Genomic DNA, 21167 nt, shown 5'->3' with positions numbered 1-21167 from the left:
GCAATTGCAAAAAAAAGGTTTGTTATTGTTTTTGTTGTTCAGTGGATGCCTGTTTGCTTTGTTCACACCCTACGTTACGATAAGCGACAGTTTAAATGCATAAGAACATATTCCGGAATAGTCTAAAATTCGCGTTTTACTTACATATGTATAATAATAAACATCATCACATAAATTTTTGAAATAAAATTTTGAAAACGAAGCAAAAAGAAAGTAAATTTTTAAGAGATAGCGTGCCTTTGCCTTTATTAGCTTATGCTGCACAAATGAGTTTTAGAGCTTCAGGGCAAGTGGAAGCGTCAAAGATAGTGAAAGAGGTTGCAAGTTCACCATCGAGAGCGGAAAAATTTCATAAAAGTATTGCCAAATCATCACTATCACAGCAAATGCCCAAAGAAGACGCTTTATTTGTTTTGGTGGAAGCAAAGTTATCTCGACAACAGTACAATGTTATAAGGCAATCTGCTCCAGATAGGTTTCCTTGCTATTCATATGTCCAATCAGCAAAAACGGATTGTTATCCTAGACGTGATAGCATGCATTTTTGCGAGATTTCAGCACAAGTAAGCTTGCAAGCCCTTTTAGACCATACCACTGAGCGTATAAATTTAGCCCAAAATAACGTAATTAAAACATTGAACGATACGGAAATGACGAATTTATGCTTGTACACTAAGTGGGGATTCGATAGAAGCTCTGGACACAGCTCATATAAGCAAGCATACCATAATCCGGGTGCAAATGATTCATCAGTTTTCATCACCTGTATTGTTCCAATCAGGTTGATTTGTGGAAGCAAAATTATGTGGCAAAATCCGCGCCCAGCTTCTACCAGGTTCTGCAGGCCTTTAAAAATTGAATTTGTAAAAGAGTCCACAGCTGTTTCTAGAAGTGAAAACGAAAGAGTTGGTATAGAAATACGAAATCTTGTTAATTCGGTTATACCTTATAGAAATAAATATTTGGAAGTTAAACACAATTTAATTTTATCTATGGTTTTGATTGTCTTCTCCACTTATCATATAAATTGTCTATAAAAAAGTGGCAAGCTCGAACAGAAAGTGAGAAACTATTAGTTTCGGAAAATAAAGCAAGGATTCAAAAAGGATTTAAAGATAAAATTGGTCTGATTGTTGACCAACCGAAACCTGGCTTTGGGAATTCTAACGATGGCAATACAGCTAGGCGTTTCTTTCAAAATCCCGAGATAGCAATTACTAAAGTTGACATAAATTTGATTAAAAAGATGCATACAATACTCGTAGTTGTTTCTAGTGGGCACGATATTTCGTTGAATGTTATCCTTGGTATAACATGCCTCCAACACTTCACAAATATTTTATCCATGGACCAGAGATAATATCGCACGCTATGTTGCCAATCGGACAATTATCAGAAGAAGCTCAGGAAGCTCGAAACAAAGATTTTAAGAATTTTAGAGAACATTTTTCTCGCAAATGCAGCAGAAAAAAAGCAAATGAAGACATATTTAACAGACTTTTAATCAGTTCTGACCCCGTTATATCAACCACAAGAAAATTACCAAAAAAAAAGTGCAGGATTTACCCGAAGAAGCATTAGAGTTGATCGTGATAGAGAGTGGCAATAATAATGAAGTTGATAATGACGATGATAAAAATTCAAGCGAAGACGACAATGATCATGAATATGATTATAGTGATGAAGAAACAGTTTATATATTTTAAATAAAATTTGAAGCTTAAAAAAATTAAAAATTTAGAAAACCGATGTTCAGCATATTTTTGTTTTTTAAGATATAAAAAAAAACAATAAAAAAAACTCTAATTGCATTATTTTCTTACTTCTTTATGGTTAATTAACTAAAAAAAATAACTTTTTCATAACTAGAAGACTTGTGGGAATTAATCTCCATTTCGAGCACCATTTACCCCACTGTGCGACGGTAGCATTTTCTAGGTGAATTTCTGCAAATGTGTTCTGAAAAAAATTTTATGGCTGAATTAGTTCACCACGCGCGGACGCTTGCCGTTCGAGTATAACCTGAAAGGTTCTTGCAACTTGCAAGGATTAAGGCCATGGACGTACCTTCATACACATAAGTCTTGTTAGTTATATGGGGTATAGGTGAGTTTTCACCCGTTCATTCTTAGCACAAAGATGCACCGTTATAAGAAAAACACGCTTTTAAATGTTATTAAGATCACTCACATATTGGTCGACATATGCCACAAGTTCAAAAATTTGTATATTAGGTATATGGGGCTAAGTAAATTATTGACCAGAATCAATCATTTGTAACACACTGACATACTACTATCAGAAAAGAAGTATCTCTGAATTTCAATTAGACCTCTCATATTGACTGATATTTTCGATAAAAAGTCAACTATAAGTACTAGGTTTCAGTGCCTTGAACAGTTGGGTTCTATTTGGTCATAATATGACACACTTCAAAAGCACTATTCGTCCAAAGTTGTGACTTCATACAAGGTGCGTTCCAAAGTAAACAGGACTTTTTGAAGCCCCCTGGTGGCGCCATGTACATATATGTCGACTGGGGCGTTAGAATCTGCTATCTTTATCGATTGTCCAGTAAGACTTTCATTTTAAGTGTCAGCATATTTGTATTATCGGTGCGAAAATGAGCTTCGAACAAAAAGGCAACATTAAATTTTGTTTTAAAATTGATAAAACTTTTACCGAAACGTTTCAATTGATGAAAAAATGTATGGCGATGATTGCCTATTCTGTAGCAGAGTGCGCGAGTGGTTTCAACGTTTTCATTTCTTCTGTGTATTAACTTGTTCTTGATTTAAATACTGGAAAGGGAAAGTTTCAAATGGAATTTAAAATTGTGCTATATGGGAATACAGAGGAATGTCACGTACCAAAATTGGTTGAAATGGATCCGACTGGTCTCGAGATATGTGATTTTACCAAAAAATTAGGCGGTGGCACGCCCATTGTCCAATTTTCACATAAACCCCCCTCAAACGATCTCAGTGGTAAATTTAAGGCGTATTCGCTATTGATTTATCGTGCTTTAAGTAGTTTTTAACAGAACCGTGAAGTTATCGGGGTTATCATCCGATTTCATTCTTTTTACAATGTCAATAGGAGTTCTTATAGTATTTGCGCTAGGGGAACTTGGCTTTTGAACACTCAGTCGTTTAGGAGATACGTACATTAAAGGGCGGGGACACACACTTTTCCAAAATTATGTTCCCACAGGTGTCTCATCCTACGACGTTACCCTGTGTCAAATTGCAGATTTTTATACTCTTTAAAGTTAACGGTTGTACGTATCACTTAAAACAAATCGAGATAAATATAAGGTTATGTAAAGTAAATTAAAGTTGATATCTGGGTGACGTGTCTGTCTGTCAGTCCGTCCGTGTAAGCCGTAACTTGAGCTAGATATCTTGATGGAACTTAGTATGCAGGTTTCTTAGTACAAAAATTACGCCTTCGTAGATGGCGTAATCGGACCACTGCCACGCCTACAAATCACTATTAACTGAAAACTTATAAACTGCCATAACTAAGCACTAAATTAAGATATAACCCCTAATTTAGCATAGGGGATCGCAACAGCAAGGTGCACTTGTGGGCAAACATTTTGAAAAAGTGGGCGTGGACATGCCCTCAAATAAGTTTATTATACATATCTTCTAAGCCGCTAGAGCTACAACAATTAAATTCGCCTAGCACGAATATTTTAAGATCACCACATATAGTGGGAAAATGATAGAAAACGGATGACAACCCCGTTCACTACTCATGTAAGGGTACTATTAAAAACTATTAAAAGCGCGATAAATTAATAACTGAGAGCAACAGAAGCGTAAAGTTTGCCGCCGAGGCTTTATATGGGCCGGGGTGAAAATTGGACGATGGGGTTGGCATCCGCCCACTTTTTAGCGTAATCCTTTATCTCAGAACTCGCCCAACCGATTAAAAAAAATTGATACTCGGCATTCTCTTCATATGCTTATGTCACGTTGTGAATATGATTGAAATCAGACAACAACCACTCCTACTTCCCATATACATAGCACAATTTTAAAATTAACTTGATTCGTTCAGTTTCCAGTACACAAATCCAGAAGCAATTAATATAACGGGATTAAACTTTGCACAAATAATGCCTTTAGTATGTGCCATATTATACCTAAAAGTTGTTCAAATCCAACAAAAACTGCTAATATAAAGATTTTCGAACTTCGGGGTTTGTACCGCATATATCGGCCAATATGGTAGATATCTTATTAATATTTGTGCCTAAAATGGATACCATTCGGTGAAACTTGTCCTAGCTCCAATATAAGTAATATCAGGATTTTTGAACATCCGGCAGACTTTACTCTATATAATTAGTTTTTAGAAAGTGATATGTTAATAGTATGTGGTATTGGAAAAAATAGATAAAATCTGGTCGATACTACACCAACTTCCACATGATACACATAATGGTCAGGAGTTAAAATGTTCGGCTGCACCCAAACTTAGCTCTTCCTTATTTGTTTATCGTAATTTAGTGCTAAGTTATGTAACTTTATAAATTTTGGTATAATGACGTTTTGTGGCGGCGTTATTGGTCCGATTAGGTCCATCTACAAGCTTGTTCTTCGCCTTTTGCCAGGAAATACCTGTAACTTGTTTAAGTATAATATCTTAACCCTTAAATGCATGATTTTTTCTTTTTAAATACCAAGTGTGTATTTTTTAAGTGGCGCGCCAAGCTGTCAAATTATTAAAATTAAAAAGTGAAATGTCATATCATGAAAGTTTGCATTCAAAAGTCAACACAGATATTTTTAGCACCTAATAAAAGTAAAAAATACTGTGTTTGAGTTACCGTTTACAAATTATGTAAGGAAGAAAACACTGATGTATATATACATCATCATGCATTTAAGGGTTAACTTTTACTCAAGTTAGAGTTTGCACAGTCAAACGGACGTACAAACAGACCTGCTGTAAATAATTTCAGAAAAAATGTTATGTAGTTTAAATTTCAATCTTTAAGACCCATTTTTTTTGCAATTGCAATCTTTTGCACCTTCTCCTCGATTTCAGTGTAAAATTTGAAAAGATTGGTCGCTATTATGTACACTCCATATAGAAATATAATCGCAAATTAAGTTTGTAGTCATGTAAATTTATTTATCCCACAAATTGGAATGCCAGGAGCTAACCAAGATGTAAAAATTATAACGAAAACACCATTAAACAAGCGAATTATGGCTAAATGTAAATAAATATTGAATTAATATTAATTACAAAAATTAAACTGCAAAGCGTTGCAAAATATTTACTAACGCTCTCTAATGAATTATTTAAAACTCTAATTAACTCAATAATCCTTTGCTCTCCACAGTGAATCTTTCCATAGCGGATACCATGGTATCCAGTCTCAATGTGACGTTCAATTGAGTTTCTACATGTTGGATAATGATTGGCCTTTCGGTGAGCATAAGCGTTTCGATGTTTATACTAATGGCGATATCCATCGATATGTGGGTTAATAAATTATAGCAAAGGATTGTAGCGGTAACGCTAAAGTCTGACGCAAATTAAATTAAATATTTCACCTCTCCATTGTATACATACAAATACTTGTATATAAACATTCAAGGTCGGCACACTGTGTGTCAACATTTTGCCACTAAAACACTCACTTTACCTATCTACGTCTCCCTCTCTCATATTCTCTAACGTTCACCTCATTTCAGACTTTGCTATTATGGAGCCGTTGGAACCACGCCTCAGTAAACGGTGCAATCTGGGCATTGCCGTGTTCATTTGGATAGCCTCAATTGCGATTTCATGCCCCATGTTGCTCTTCTTTACAACCGGCGAAGTGGAATTGAAGGATGGTACCCCGATTGTATGCTAGACCGAGTGATGGTTTTACGAATCATTCGCAACAGGAGCCTCAAATATTGGGCTATAAAAGAAGGTTGAGCATAAGTATGCATAATACAATATTAGCGTAATTGTTTGAACACGTGTTGGTACTAAAACGGAAGGGAATTTCACATACATACTTTTTGTTTGAATTTATTTACTTACGATAACGGTCCGATAAGTACTTAGAGTCATCGCCCGAGTGCCTAAGTATTACAAGAAACATTTACTATCATGTAGTACAATCTCATTTGTGTCAAATAAGGAGATTATCGTCGCCTTGGATCATAATTTGAAGAATTCCAGAAAATTTTGTTTTCGGATGTGTTAAAGAAGTCAGCTGAGACAAGAATGTCGAGCTGAACGGAGATTCACCATTTTCCACAAATATCAGTTTTCGTTTTAAGGCTGAGTATATTTAGACCGCCCTCATTTTTCAGTTAATACAAAATTTCCTAATGAAAAGGACATATCTATAATTATTTGATTTCACAAAAAAACTATAATAGTCCTAGTACGGACTGGAAGAGACGTTACCAATACTTATGACCAGTCAAACAAAAATGTATTCCTTACTGTTAAAAAACCTTACATACATATTTGTGACATTTTCAAAATTATACTCGTAGTGAATATTATTTGAGAGAGCTCTATAACTCTTAATTTCAAAAAGAAATCTAATGGCAAATTGATTATCCGATTATATTATTTACATTTTCGAAGTTCAAAATCTAACCAGAAATATTTGTTCTCTAATATAGAGACATGTACATTACAATCTCTTCTAAGCTACCTTGCCTAAGGGGATGCCTCCGAATAGAACTCGCTCCGAGATATTAATATGCATAACTTAATACCCCCTCTATTGCCTTGGAAAGAATCATTTGTCATAAAACATAACTTTTTCTACCAAAGTTATAATATGGAAAATTTCTTCTGTACTGCAATATTTGCTTTCAGTTTCCTCCTTTGCGAATGTAAATATAAACAGCCAAGCAATTATATTTTTCATTAGCTCTGTACTAATAATGCTTATTTCGACAATCGAAGGATAGGAGATATTAGGAAATTATTATGATTTTAAAACTTTAATTTGCTGACCGAATTTGTCACTTGTTTTTTTTTTCTCTCTTTCTGCTAGTTTTAGCTATCACCACCATCTCACACACAAAATATCAATTAACTAAGTTTTTGCCAATACTGAGAACTCAATATGAAGAATTTAGAATTGAATAGAATAAGTTTTATCTTGCGTACAAAGGGACTATTGTTTAACTCCAGTAAAGTTTTATACAATATATTTGATTGAAGCTATTGGTATATGCGCTCATTCCAGTCTATGCAATTGTTCTTCTATCCGTACCATCCGCACAAGCGATGCTTTTGTTTGAAAGTGATTGAAGGACTTTTATTTCACACAGAGCCGTGAATTTTTTTTTGCCATACACTTCTCTACAGGGGTTTCCAGTAACAGTGATATGATTTCTTTAAAAAAATTTTGTTTGTATAATGTTAAGTACAATCAATACAATTAAGTTCTGAACATATTGTAGCATCACTCAAATGACCCAGTTTTCGGTATTTTTTTACACTAAATTAAGCCGTATGTCATGAAAAGCATATTGAATATTGGCTTCTGAAGTCTGAAGAAAGTCTGGTTTGTTGCTAAAGACCAATGACTTTAAATAGCCTCACAAGAGGGAGTCTAATGGTATTAAAGCACAACTTCTTGAAGTCTATTCAATGTCACAATTTCTTAAAATAATCGAATCTACAAACTAGTTTCAACTAGTTCGGATGTTGCACGTGGTGCGTGACACGTAGCCCCGTGATGATGTTATCAGTTTCATTTCGAACGAAGTACGAACCGATGATTCCACCAAACTATCAATTTAGGTTAATGGAACGGTTGTTCATGAAAAGAAGTAAGGAAGAGCCAAGTTCAGGTATAACGAACATTTAGTAGTCTTGATCTTGAAACTTGCAAGAATTGAGGCCATGGAAGAACCATGTACTAGAGTAATACATAAATGTTAGCCAATTACCAAATTTGGTCAAAACGGGCGGACGGGTCCTGACGGGTCCTCTTTATTTGACATATTTTTTCCCCAGCATTTAATATTTTAGCTATATATGCATCGTTTGTTACAAATTTAAAGTTTTTAAAGTTTGTTACAAATTTAAGTTAAATGGCTACTTGGGTTAAAGATATCATATCGAACTGAACTTTCGCTATAAAATCACTTAAGTCTTAGATTAGCATAAACAAATGTGGCCGAAACTCAGGTACACAGAGTTTTGATTAGAGCATGACGCATATGCTGCATATGCACTATGCAGAGTGAAGACACTGACGTCTGAAAATAAGTTGCTTAGTATCTGTACACTTTCGGAAGATTAAATGTCGTATGCTTCACAAAAAGTGGTTATATACTTGTATATAAGAGCTTTTTGAGTAAAACACCAAGGAGGAAGGCTCAGGTGGACTAAATTCGATAATCATTATAACATCCAAGTGAGGAGAATTAGTGCATTAGTATTGTATTTTGAGAGATCCATTGAGTGCTTGGGGTAAATAGTACCTTTTGGGTAATTCGGTTCTCAAAAGATGCCGTTACGGCTTTAAGCGATTCTTCCGGTTGTGCTTGTGCATTAAGGACGGCGCTGAATCTCTAAACTGGCACAAAAATATGACTTTGCGGTACTCATGCACGGGTTCATCGGATCATAAATATTATATTAAGAGGAATGGTAGTTGTTATATATTATGTATAATATATATAATTTAAATACATTTATTTTATTTGCAACTTTAATATTCTTTCACAAAATAATCTCACATATCTCATGTCAATTCACTTTTGTCTAATGTTCTTGCGTTTGACCATCATTGACTTCCTCTTAACTCACCTGCCAGTTAAACACTTCTCAGTCAAATAATCCTTTTGTCTTTCTCTTGCAGATTTTTTCACCTATCTGGCCTCGCCAAAAAAACGTGACGTAGCTTCTCATTATGGTAAGACTTTAGATGAATAATGGACAGAAACTGTGTTCTGTTACTTACTTTATTGGCGTAGTATAGCTTATATTTTATTCCGCTATTTGCCGCCAATTCTAGACACCAAATGCAGCCAGGTTCTTCCCCACCTGATCGCTTTAATGTAATGGAGATCTTTCTCTGCTTCCACCGGCCAAAATCCACCAAATCCTTTCAAAGCTGGATTATTCTCATCCATCCCGACAATACGACCTAGCCTTTAAGTTTATATAAACTTAGTAATGTACTTATCAAGATACGACGGAATAAATTGTAGTGATCATAAAAGTACCTAAAATTAGACCTTTTTCGCATCAGTTTAAAAAACTTAGTATCGTCTTCCTTTATGTTAATTGCCCTGCAACTTTTCCATCCCCGCATAAAGAAACTGTTTTATTTCTTGTTCAAAATGTACCAATCAGCTGTGGCTATCAAACCTAAACAGACAAAGCTTTATCGTTTGAAATCCTAATAATTTCTAAATAATCCACAGGTCACCGTTGGATTTATAAGGATATACATATATTTGTTATAAGTTGCGACGAATTGATTTCGGGATGTCCGTGCGTCAGCCTAGACAAGCGATAGCTTAACATACTTAGATAAAAGTATGATATCTGAATGAACATGTATCCTGTCACTTTTGTAAGTTCAATGTTCATTATGATTTCTAGTTAAAGTTAGTACACTAAGATGAGAAGTTTGAAGTTTTTTGTTTGTGGATTTTCGAAATATTTTTGAGTCGAGATAAATATAACGTTGTATATTTCAACAAGTTTGGTGCGGAGATACAGCAATGAAAAGTACTTGTGCTTTAAAAAAGTGGGCGTTTTCCAACGTCTTTAATTTTAGCAATTCATATCTCATGACTTTCTCAAGTTTAAAAGTAGCTGCATAAGTGAAGATTGAACTAGTGAAAGGTTTTCTAAGAATGTTATACTATCATCGAAACAATAATGTATCCACCAGCAAACTATATTATTTGCTATTTCAGAAATACTATACGACTCGATATCAATTACCAATTAGAATTCGAATGCGCTGATATACTGATCCGAATTTATCGTTGCCTTGATAGTCGCCAGCTTACATCATCACCGACCTGTTAGATATTCACGGTATAGAGGCAATCCGAAGTACTTTAAGAGAACGAACATCGCATTGAAGGTGATTTTTACTTCTACGATATTTAATATATCTATATTCCTAAAATATTTCTACATTTTGATATGAAAAAAATAATGTCAAATAGTGGTCAGCTTTTATTGCTACTATTAGTTTAGAATTTCTTAAAAAAAATGTATTGTATAAAATCTTTATTATATTTTTTTATTTTAATATAATAATTCATTTACACTATTGAAACATTGAACTGTTTAATTTATAAATAAAGAATGTACATTTATATTATTTGATATTTGATTTAATTTGGGCATTTAAGATCACAAGGTTTGTATCAGCAAAAAATAATTTGCTATGTTTGTTTTTACATAGTAGTTCCTACAGAAATTGTGTTACTCGTATAAACTCTGCGTATTACCATATAATAATCACTACTTACTTCAGTTGAAGTCTACGGAATTCTTACCCACGAAAGATCAAAAATATTTATATCAGATGAAAACACACACACACAGGGAAGAGAAAAAAAAGAAATAAAGTTATCGCAGAGTGATTATTGAAGCATACCCTCCCATGTCTATATTTATTCGGCAATCTATTTCGTAATTAATTGTTCTGTGGCACGCATTCGCCGAGTTGTATTCAGTCAACAAGTGATGAAAGGGGCGCGGATGAATTCATGTGCATGTTTAGCCCGAATAAATCACGCTAACTAAATGTCAACTTTACCGTTTTCTAACTTGCCTGATAAATATGTAATAACAAGCCGTTGTTAAATTTTCTTATGTTTTACCATATATTATACGTATGATGGTATTTCACATAAACATATTCTATCAAATGTTTCTGAGAAATAAAATCCTTTGATAATGACATAGGCGATAATATTAAAGCGGAATGAGGGTTATTTATATACAAAAATGCTATATTTAACTGTTAAACAGCTGTACGGGCTTCAACTATCAAACCGATATTTGAATCAACTCTATACGTAAAATATTTAAAATTATATATATGTGACCCCGCACATAGAAACCCGGCTAGTGTGTTAAAACGGGATTTTTCACGAGAGACGTTGAAACACGTGGAACACGTGTTCTCTCTCCCTCTTCCTCCTTGTTCGTTACTATGTTAGCAGTTTAGCACAATGGTCTGATGACTCTTATATTTTTCGACAGTGTTACCGTGGAAACTATGAGGGAAAACCAAAATTTTCACACACTAACCGGGTATTTGACACACTAGCCGGATGTCTAAAACATTTGTTCACACTCAATTTCACTCACTCTGAAGCGTTTCCGAGACGAACCAACAAGCTCTCGGGTTGCTCCCTGTAGTTCTACGTACATTCTCGTTGAAAACCGATAATCGACATTTTGACACACTAGCCGGGTTTCTATGTGCAGGGTCACATATGTTTATACTCTTGCACCATGTTGCTACACATTGTAATAGCTTTGTTCACCCAGCGGTTGTACGTATCAGCTAAAACTAAGCGAGATAGATATGGGGTTACATGTACATATATAAATGATCAAGATAACGAGAAAATCTAAATCCGGGAAACTTTTTGTCTGTCCGTCCATCCGTCCGTGCAATCTGTAACTTGGGTAAAAAATAGGATATCTTGGTGAAACTTGTTTCACACGTTCCCTAGCAAAAAAGAAAGGTGGACCCCAGAGACTATGGCTGACTTTCTTTTAATATCGATCAATGTCTGAGATATGTAATAGAAATTAGGTTAAAATTCATAGAACATCGTTTTCTGTTGGCAATATATAGTAATGTCAAAATTGCCTCAATACTACACCTATTTCCAGATACCTAAAAAACAATTTCAAACTGCCGGTTGGCTTTATGCCGTATATATCGGTCAGAATATACTCGTAAAATAACTCTGCAAAAATAATTGAAAGTAGGATATTTGATACATTATAATTTAGTCACATACTTTTCAGTTTTTTTTGGCGTGAAGAATACGTGAAAAATCTTAATTGTTTAACAAAAAATTATGTAAAATATTATTATTTAAACAAATGGATCGGGAAAAATATCTATAATATAGCGCGAACATTTTTCTTTGACTTCACAAAATTTCATTGATTTATCTCTATTAGTTTATGAAAAATAATTTTACAATTTTGTCATGCTTTAAATTTCAACCTTCAATAACTTTAACAAAAAAAAGTATTCTGTCGTAATATTGTACTTACGAGTATATCACGGGGTATGCGTCTGGTCTCTTTCCTAATGAAGTGGACGTGGTTTGACCCATTATATTACTTACACCAGCCCTACCTGTCATTTCGATTGAGCTAAAACTTTTACTCTGAAATATTCCCTAGATTCGTTCCGTTGCCAGGCATTTGCCATAAAATATTAAAAAGTCCAGAGCGAAATACGTATATACTTGTAAGTTAATTAAAACCACTAGGTGGGCAGAGTTACCGGTTTTACATTTCACTGAGTGCACGAAAAATTATTTGATTATGAAAATGGCAGCAACCTATACGTATACATATAACAATATACTTTTATACCAACAAAAACTATCCAATACAGCTTATATGAACATAACCAATATAATTACCCCATTCATAATATAATTTGTTTTCCCAATTTTTTTAAACTCTGCAACATTTTAAATTTTTTGCCTCAGAACTTGAACAATATTTGAATATCGCTGAAATATTTTCACTTTGACTCCACAGAATATAATAGTAATACTTTAATCAAATAAATAAAGGCGAAGAATTAAAATATCCGTACATGATAGCATATAAAAAATGTAGCCGGTGGTAAGGAAGAGTTAAATTCGGGGATAAAAATAGTTACATTAGTTTTAGCTCAAGGTCTCTTGCTATTTTCTTTCGCGTGATGATTCGGCCACATCTGGGTTGTGGAGCAGCTGAGTTCGCGTTACGATGCGGGTCTTGGTTAGGTAGCTGTTCACAAGAATGACGGTGTGAGCGGGTCGTTCGTTTAAGTCTCTTGAGAACTTCCACATAAAACTTGGCGTTAACGATTTGGCCAGGAGGAACATATTCATGGTGGACGATGCCTTTCCTGTCAAGCATCGTTTTCACTTTGGATTTTCTCATTCTTCCCTTTTTTTGGTGAGGAGACCCCGGCGTGGGCCACTCGGAAAATTGTCTCTTATGTCACACCACTTCTTGCTAAAGCAATATCTGGGTAAGCCTGCTTGGTCATATTAAACGTCTCTGTCACAGATTTACCGAGTTTAACACAGAATTTAAAAAAAAGTGTTTATTCTGACTCTCCAGGTGCTGGGAGACAACTGACCGCCGCTCGTTCGTTAGCTAAGAACGCCGTCTACCGAATCCAGTCGGTGCGAGCCCTGATGTAGCGGCTGAAGAAAATCAGTCCTCTTATTTTCCGTACAAACCCTGTAAACTTTTAGCTTTTAATATTGCGTATTAAAGTGGCGTTTGCTTGTCATTGGCTTTTTCACTAAGTAGCTGGTATAGCTATAATCTAATCGATCTTAAAAGTCGAAATTAATCTTTGACGCATGTTAAGAAACTACGGTGTTATAATTTAGAATTATATCCAACATATTAATTCTCCTTTCACAATACTTATTGTCAAACTCCTCCGGAACGGATAGGCCGATTTTGATGAAATTTAGTATTTTTATGGCTTATGGTCTCCTATCCCTAAATTTTAAGGATGGTGAAACAGAAATTTCACTATTTTATGTTTCCATGATTCAGCGTTGAAAAATACATCCAGTTCTAAATTTTTGGATGATGGAGTGAGTTGAATTCTGAGGAACTCTCTGTCTATCCGGATATCCGCTCGTCCATCAGTGCAAGCGATAACATGCGTAAAAATTAAGATATCTTAATGAAACTTAGTACACGTATTCCTTGGCAAGTGTTGACGAGTTCGTAGTGGGGTGAAATCGGACCCCCCAAAAACATTTAGCGATATCTTTTAATTCATAATTTAGTTTATTTGTAAAACTGTAATTTGGCTAAGGGAATCGCATTAATCGCCCTCTAATAATTTAAATGTACATATTTCTTAAAGCAGTTAAGCTTCCTACAAAACCAAATTCCCTTCGAAAAATTCCCTTAAGAACTCTTACCGACAGTGTGAAAATCGGACTACAATTACGCCTGCTTCCTATACAAATCATATTTAAGTTCTATCTAATTCATCAGTTCCATCACTTTCCTGCTCGCAAATCAACCACTAATGAAAAAAATATCGGCCAATCTGTGGCATTAATTTTTGGAATGTAGCCTTCTGTAAGAAATGGGTTGAACGAGTCAATACTTTCCATAGCCCCCATATACCCAAGAGAATGATTTTTGTACTTCCGGTTTACTTTATACGAGTAGACCTCATATAACAAACATTGTACACCTGAATGTAGTTTCCAGGCTTCGATTCTGGTAAGTTGCAAGTGGACACCCGAACTTAGCAAACTACAATATAACAAAACAAGATAGTAGTTCGCAGATTGCAGTACGATTGCTTATTGATATTCATTAGTTTATAGCGGATAGTTGATTGTAGTGTAAGGTGCGATAGATTGTATTTCTTTTCCCTTACCTATGAGGTTTATGTCCACTTTACTGTGTACTGGGAGTCCTTTTCATATATATTTTAATACCAAAAGTAATTATGAGACCCGATAATAATTGATTAAGTCACTGAAATAGTACTACATGCATATCACGCACTAGATTAAACATTATTAAGTTTCTTTCATCAAAACACTGTCACATATACATCTCAACATTTGTAAATATTGTAAAAGCGCCGATGTTGTCAAAAATAGATTTTGGACTTTGATAAAACACAGCTCACTCTCATTGAAGCCCCTTATCACATGGCCGCAAGAAGAAGCATTTCCCACCTCACCAACCAAACTGTTATTTGGTCCTAACTGAAGCAGGTCTTCTAAACATTCATTATAGAAAATAATTCAACACAATGATGCTCACACTTAAGCTTATGCAGTGTAAAAACTCGCTTTTTTTGATCTGTTGAAACAACTTGTAAAATCAACAAGCCATCTGCGATCATTAGATTCCTAAATACTATCAATCAGCTTCACATGACTTCGACACCGCAACTCATAAAAACACTGACTTGGCCAACAAAATCATGTTGGCTTGTAATAAGTTATCATAGCTTGTATATTGAACTAAAGGCATTGCCAGTTTACAAAAAGTCTTAAGAGTCGGGTGGCCATTTCCTTTCAAGATCTACTGGAAAAAACCGACGAATTATCTGTAGACGGAACAATCTATTGTATACATTCGAATTTTTGGAAGGATTAAAGGCTGGGAAATACTTTCAGGTGTAGACCATACTTTCTTCTAAAGAATATTGCCGACAAAATCAACATGCACTATTCGAAGAATTATTATGTTATTGGTCATAGCCTCGATTAGTTTCATTACTATATTTGCTTGTCCGAAATATTTATATTAAAATCAAACTAATTAACTCAAATGAAACATACATACATACTTACATACATATGTGATATATACTCAACCAAATTGGGCTAAATTTATAATACTGAGTATATGAAGAAAACATCAACTAGGTGATAGGAAATCAGAATATTATGTACGAGTATCTAAACGAATTTCATTCATATTCAGCAAAAAACCACATTATTCTTAAGAAAAATTGCCCACTTTAATTAAAATATAACATATATTGACCGACATAAACGCTTCAAAGTTAGATGGAAAGACAAAATGGAGGAAATCACTATATCACGTATATTGGGGTTAGGGGACTATTTGGATTGATTGAAATTAATATTGGTATTACACAAGTATATTTAAAAAAGTTTTCACGCACTTATATGAATATAATATACAGACAGGACCGACACATTGATGAAGTCTGTTAGACTAACAAAAATCGTTTTACGTACATATGTATGAATGTTTAACATACTGATATTTCATAATTGCAATATTTTTTGTACTGTTTATGCAACCTTAAATAAATTCAACTGTGAAAAAATTATATAAAATAATAGTTCTTTTCTTTAAATGTAAATTGTTCTTTCGGTGAAAAATTCTTTGAATATGCTCTTTTTTTTCAAAACTTCTATTAGTAATCGCCGCAGTATTAATCAACCATAATGAGTTTTAAGAGTAATTGGGATACAAAATCTATAAATCATTACAAAACTGTGCAACGAATTAAAAAGCAACTTCGTCAAGGAAACTCGGCATATTTGTGTAACCATCCGGAAGTGTGCATATGTTAGAAAAAACTAAATTTGTTTATTTAAAGGTTAATATATTTATAGATCCGAGCTATAATACGAGTACTCATTCATGAGGCCATAAATGAGAAATCAGAAAATTTTCCCCAATTTATTGCCAATTTATTTAGTTGTGCGAACACGCCTCGTTTGATAATAATGGTGAGTGATCTTACTGGCAGAGGGTGCTAAGATTCATTTATTCTATGAACTACAATTACAATTATGCGTAAATATAGTACAACAACATAAAGCCAATGTTATGTTCTGGACGAACTTATAATCACCGAATTTGGGCACTCAATTAATTTAATATATTTACGTGAAACGCTAACTGCTTTTTAAGTTTGCCTCAGGTATATACTCTTAGTGTTTCGGATATTACAGTTAAGAGATAAAAATGATTATCACCCGATTTCATTCATTTTCATATTCTACCGTGAACGGAAACAAAATATTCTCGCCAAGTTTGGTGGTAAAAGACGGGATCGTGCCTATTTCTTACAATTTTTAAAACCACGCTTGCCTCTTTCCAGTTATCAGAATTGAATTTTGAATCTTCATTTGTGCCTTTTATTAAAATTTGACTTTTGTCGGCAACAGTGAACACAGATTACAATTCATCTTTAGTTATCATGCTGTAGGAAATATTATAAATGAACTTAGCACATTTAACTATTAATTAATGATATGTATATAAAATAATAAAAAAAAATATTCTCTTACATAAAGATTAACGAGCAAATAAAAGTGGTGAATAAAGAGCTTAAGAAAAGTCGTTATGCCGGATTTGATCCAGAGATGATTCTTGAAGAAAGAGAGTCAACACATTCATTAATATCTAAAACATCCATACCAGATAGTGCCAATGCAATTTTAAAATATGCTCTCGTATTACCTTCAAACGGGAAATGATATTTAATTAAATTTATAGTATAATTTTAGTTTTAAATTTCATTATATATAATATAAAATTATTAATGTCGCGGTATTCAATATACTTCAATTAGCTAATGGTCAGAGCTACATTTACTTAGTTTTGATGAGTTGTTTTACTTACAGGTAGAGAGATATACTTGCACACTTCATATGTACATAGTAATAGAAAGATGCTAGCTTTGATCGCTGCAAAATCACATATCATATCATTGTAATTTAAAGTTGAAGCAGTTTCACATTCTATTGAGAGAATCGTAAGATTGGATAGTCTACTCTGACTCATGGTCGATCTCAAAAAAGATTTGATCAATTTAAGTTTGCTAAAAGATCTTTCACAAGATGCAACTGATACAGGTATAGTGGGTATTTGCGTGGCTTCTAGTTCCTAAATTGTATATACTTAATATCGAAGATATTTTGTAAAAATTCACTTTTGTTCGAACCACCTCATGAAACTTGTAGGTTGTAGCTACGCCACTGGAACGTCATATCTGGTTATACGAATTGGTTGTGTAAGAAAATTTGTCCAGTTATGGGAGGTGCCCGGCAATGATGACTGACACACAAAGTACAATAACAAAACATAATTGTCATGCAAACTGCTATTCTACTATTCTTGTAAAAAAATAATAAATATAAATTAATATACATTCGCTTTGATATACATGCTAGCTTACTATACATACGAATAGCGTTCTCAATAGCGAATACTAATAGCGAATAGTGCATATTATATCCCCAGTGGGAATAAGAACAATGGAAGGAAATATTTTAATAACCCTCTAAAAATTTGTTTACCGATTTTATTCTTATAAGCAGAGATCATAACAGTTATGAATAAATAAGCTTAATATCAAGTTTGATAATTACTTTTCAATTTAGATTCAAAATAATAGTTATATTTTGATTTTAATTTTTCCCCTACAAAATAAGAATTATTTCATAAACTATTGGGGTACTAAGAACCCGTCATAAAGCATCGTAAAATCATAAAATTATAAATTTTTACACTTGTTTAAAAAAATTGCTGATAGATTACATACCAAAATGAGTTTACACAATTACAACTTTCAATGCCATGTTTTCGAATCGTTATAACTTATAACTTTATGAAACTATATGAATTATTGCTCACTGAGTAATAGTTATGTTGTGGGTTTTATAGTGCGATTCTGTAATACTATGTTTGAACCGACATTGAAAACATCTCGAAAACACATTTGTGGGTTGTGGAATCTAAGGCCAGCGAAGAGCACTAATACTATGTTCGGACCGACATTGAAAACATTTTAAAAACACATTTGTATGTTGTGGAATCGAAGTCGTTCGGACCGACATTGTGTGTTTTCGCTGAGTTTTCACTGACAACTATCAATAGCGGCACTCTCTTGTTCTTGCAAGATTGCACGATGACACAAAATGCAAAAATCCTATACCGAAATATGCAAGGCCAAGAAAGCACCCATTGCAGAATCTAGTGATATATGACGACACGAAAATAAACATGGGTTTTGGTCTGACATATGACATATGACAAATAATTTTCTGTGTGTGTTTGTTGAACCAAAGGGAAAATTCTGCAATTCCTGCACGGTGCAAGGTTTTGCAAAAGCAAGAGAATCCCCTTAATATGAGAATATCAAGCGACAGCTGTATTTGTATATGGAATGTAAACAAATATCAAGTGACAATTTGTGGCCGGCAAAACATGTCTTCCAAAAACATCGATTAAACTAGAGCAGGCACCGATTATAATGAATGGAATGTAAGTTTTCAAGTAGTTTTCAGCGAAAACTTGTTTTCTATGTGTTTTCGTTTGACAGATTTTACATGGAAAAAATCACAAGTTTGAGGGCGAAAACCAGGGGCCCTATTCTGTATCACGGTTCGTAAATGTATTCTGTTCGAAATTCGGATCTACTTTATAATTATGCGAAATTTGTACCTCCCTGTGCCAGAATCAATACATTCAATTTTCATTTTTGCTTTTTACAACTCAAAAGCTAAAGAATATTTTATTCGAAAATTGATTTGAAAATCCGAAAATCGAGTTACAGAATATAAAAAATCCGAATTCGAGTAAATTTTTTTCGAATCGAAATACAGAATAGCCCCCCAGTTTTTCCCACGAAAACATATTTTCATTGTCGGTCCGAACATAGTATAAGCAGTTTCTAGTCATTATTTGAAGTTAAGTCTCAATTTGAGACTAGCTACTACCTACAATAAAGTCTCTAGTCACGAAATATTGTCTCAAATTTTCAGCTGGCAATAAGCAAGTCACAAAAGTAACAAGAAAGGAATACAATGGACGAAGAAATTGCAGTTTTTTTGTTGATATTACAATTTTCTCAAAATGTAGAGAGGTAAGTATTGTTTAATGGCAATGAATATAAGAGTATTAGACGTGTTTTATTTGACCAGCAAATTAAGCTATTAGCTTATTCTGTATGGAAGACTTAGCCAAAATGTTGACTTCGAAAATGTTATCATAGCTTGTAGTTCAATATACATATGTATATAAGAGGCGTTGACAGAAGAATAAGAAATAACAAATCTTTGTTGAAGTTGGGAAACAGTATGCATAGGTTATTGTACAATTTAAATATAAGTATTAAAGTTTTGTGGATTTTAACATAATATTATTTTCTCTATGCGTATATACCACTAATATTTGTGTACAAGCATTTACAAATAACTGTGTAATTTTAAAATATTTTAAATCTAAGCGTATCATATATTGTAACCAGTAACTTGAAGTAAGACAAAATGAACCGAGACGAAATTGTAAAGTTGATAGTCAATGGACTGAAAGATAAATTGACTGAGCTATGACTTAGGGTGACAAGACGAAAGACGGCATTACAGGATCGACTGCTTGAATATTTTGGTCAAAGTGTAGATGTTGACGATGACAACAATGAAGGTTCCGAATACGGCGATGTTGGTTCATCACCACCAAGCTATGTTCCATGCGAGACACAGAGTCATACGCTATTCACTTTACGTGATATACAGGATTAATTAGCATCCTTTAGCGGATCGGGTTCTCTTTCAATCGAGGAATGGGTTGAAGATTTTTATCTTGAGCATGGCATCCTTCGCAAAGATCCCATTAAGGAACTTATAGTTGTTCCATCTACTATAGAAGATGAAATGGAGATTGAAAACGAAAATAAAAATTAGAATGAAGATGAAAATAGAATGTAATTGAAATTGAAGATGAAGTTAAGGCTGATGTTGAAGTTGAAGTTGAATTTGAAAAATTAAAGTTGAAGTTGCAGTTGAAGTTGAGGTCGAAATTGTAGCTAAAATTGAACTTAAGGAAGAAATAAAGTACAGGATTAACGAGCTAGTAGCCATTAAGCGAACACAGTTCGGTTCGGGATTAAAACTAAAGCCAAAGTTTTTAGGTCCGTATAAAATTAATAAGGTTTTGCCACACGGAAGATATGAGGTACAGAAAGTAGGTGATCATGAAGGGGCCGATAAAACCATTTCAATTGCCGAGTATATGAAGAAGTGGGCGCCTTCAATTGAACCTGAGGCATCATTCGGGTCGAATGATGCGTCAGGAGGGCCGAATGTAGGAAGGGAACATAGAAGCGGACAGAAATACCAATAATTACATCCCTGACGGTTAGACCGAACTTGACGAAACTAATTAAACGGACGCTAACACGGACAAGAACAGATGACAACAGCACAGTCGAAGTCGAACAGCGCGACGAGTAACACTTGACGTTTAACTAATAAGTTTGTGTTAAATGTTTAAAAGGAAAACTGAAATTGTTTAAATAATAAGAAAACTGAAATTGTTTAAATAATAAGTTTGTGTTAAACGTTTAAAAGTTAAGCACGAAAATTGAAAATTCAAACCAAAACTGTAATATTGAATATAATAAAAATTAA

General features: G+C 33.9%; 1 protein-coding gene and 1 long non-coding RNA gene across 4 annotated transcripts in view; both read left to right on the top strand.

Annotated features, from left to right (window-relative positions):
- Positions 1-10232, top strand: part of LOC125776589 (uncharacterized) — a 32141-nt gene extending 21909 nt beyond the window's left edge. For all 3 annotated transcript variants that reach the window (XR_007421834.1, XR_007421833.1, XR_007421832.1), the window contains 3 exons: positions 5363-5944; positions 8855-9574; positions 9924-10232. This is a non-coding gene — a long non-coding RNA (uncharacterized LOC125776589). The remainder of the gene's footprint in view (positions 1-5362; positions 5945-8854; positions 9575-9923) is intronic.
- A 5880-nt stretch (positions 10233-16112) lies between these two features.
- Positions 16113-17286, top strand: LOC125776588 (uncharacterized). Its single transcript, XM_049449643.1, has 3 exons — positions 16113-16304; positions 16362-16478; positions 17049-17286. The coding sequence occupies exons 1-3, from the start codon at positions 16191-16193 to the stop codon at positions 17229-17231; spliced, it is 414 nt and encodes a 137-aa protein (XP_049305600.1). The 5' UTR covers positions 16113-16190; the 3' UTR covers positions 17232-17286.
- The last annotated feature ends 3881 nt before the right edge of the window (positions 17287-21167 follow it).

This window comes from Bactrocera dorsalis, chromosome 2 (genome assembly GCF_023373825.1).
Source record: "Bactrocera dorsalis isolate Fly_Bdor chromosome 2, ASM2337382v1, whole genome shotgun sequence".
In the NCBI taxonomy this organism is placed as follows: Eukaryota; Metazoa; Arthropoda; class Insecta; order Diptera; family Tephritidae; genus Bactrocera; species Bactrocera dorsalis.
This window is presented reverse-complemented; position numbering and strand designations above follow the sequence as displayed.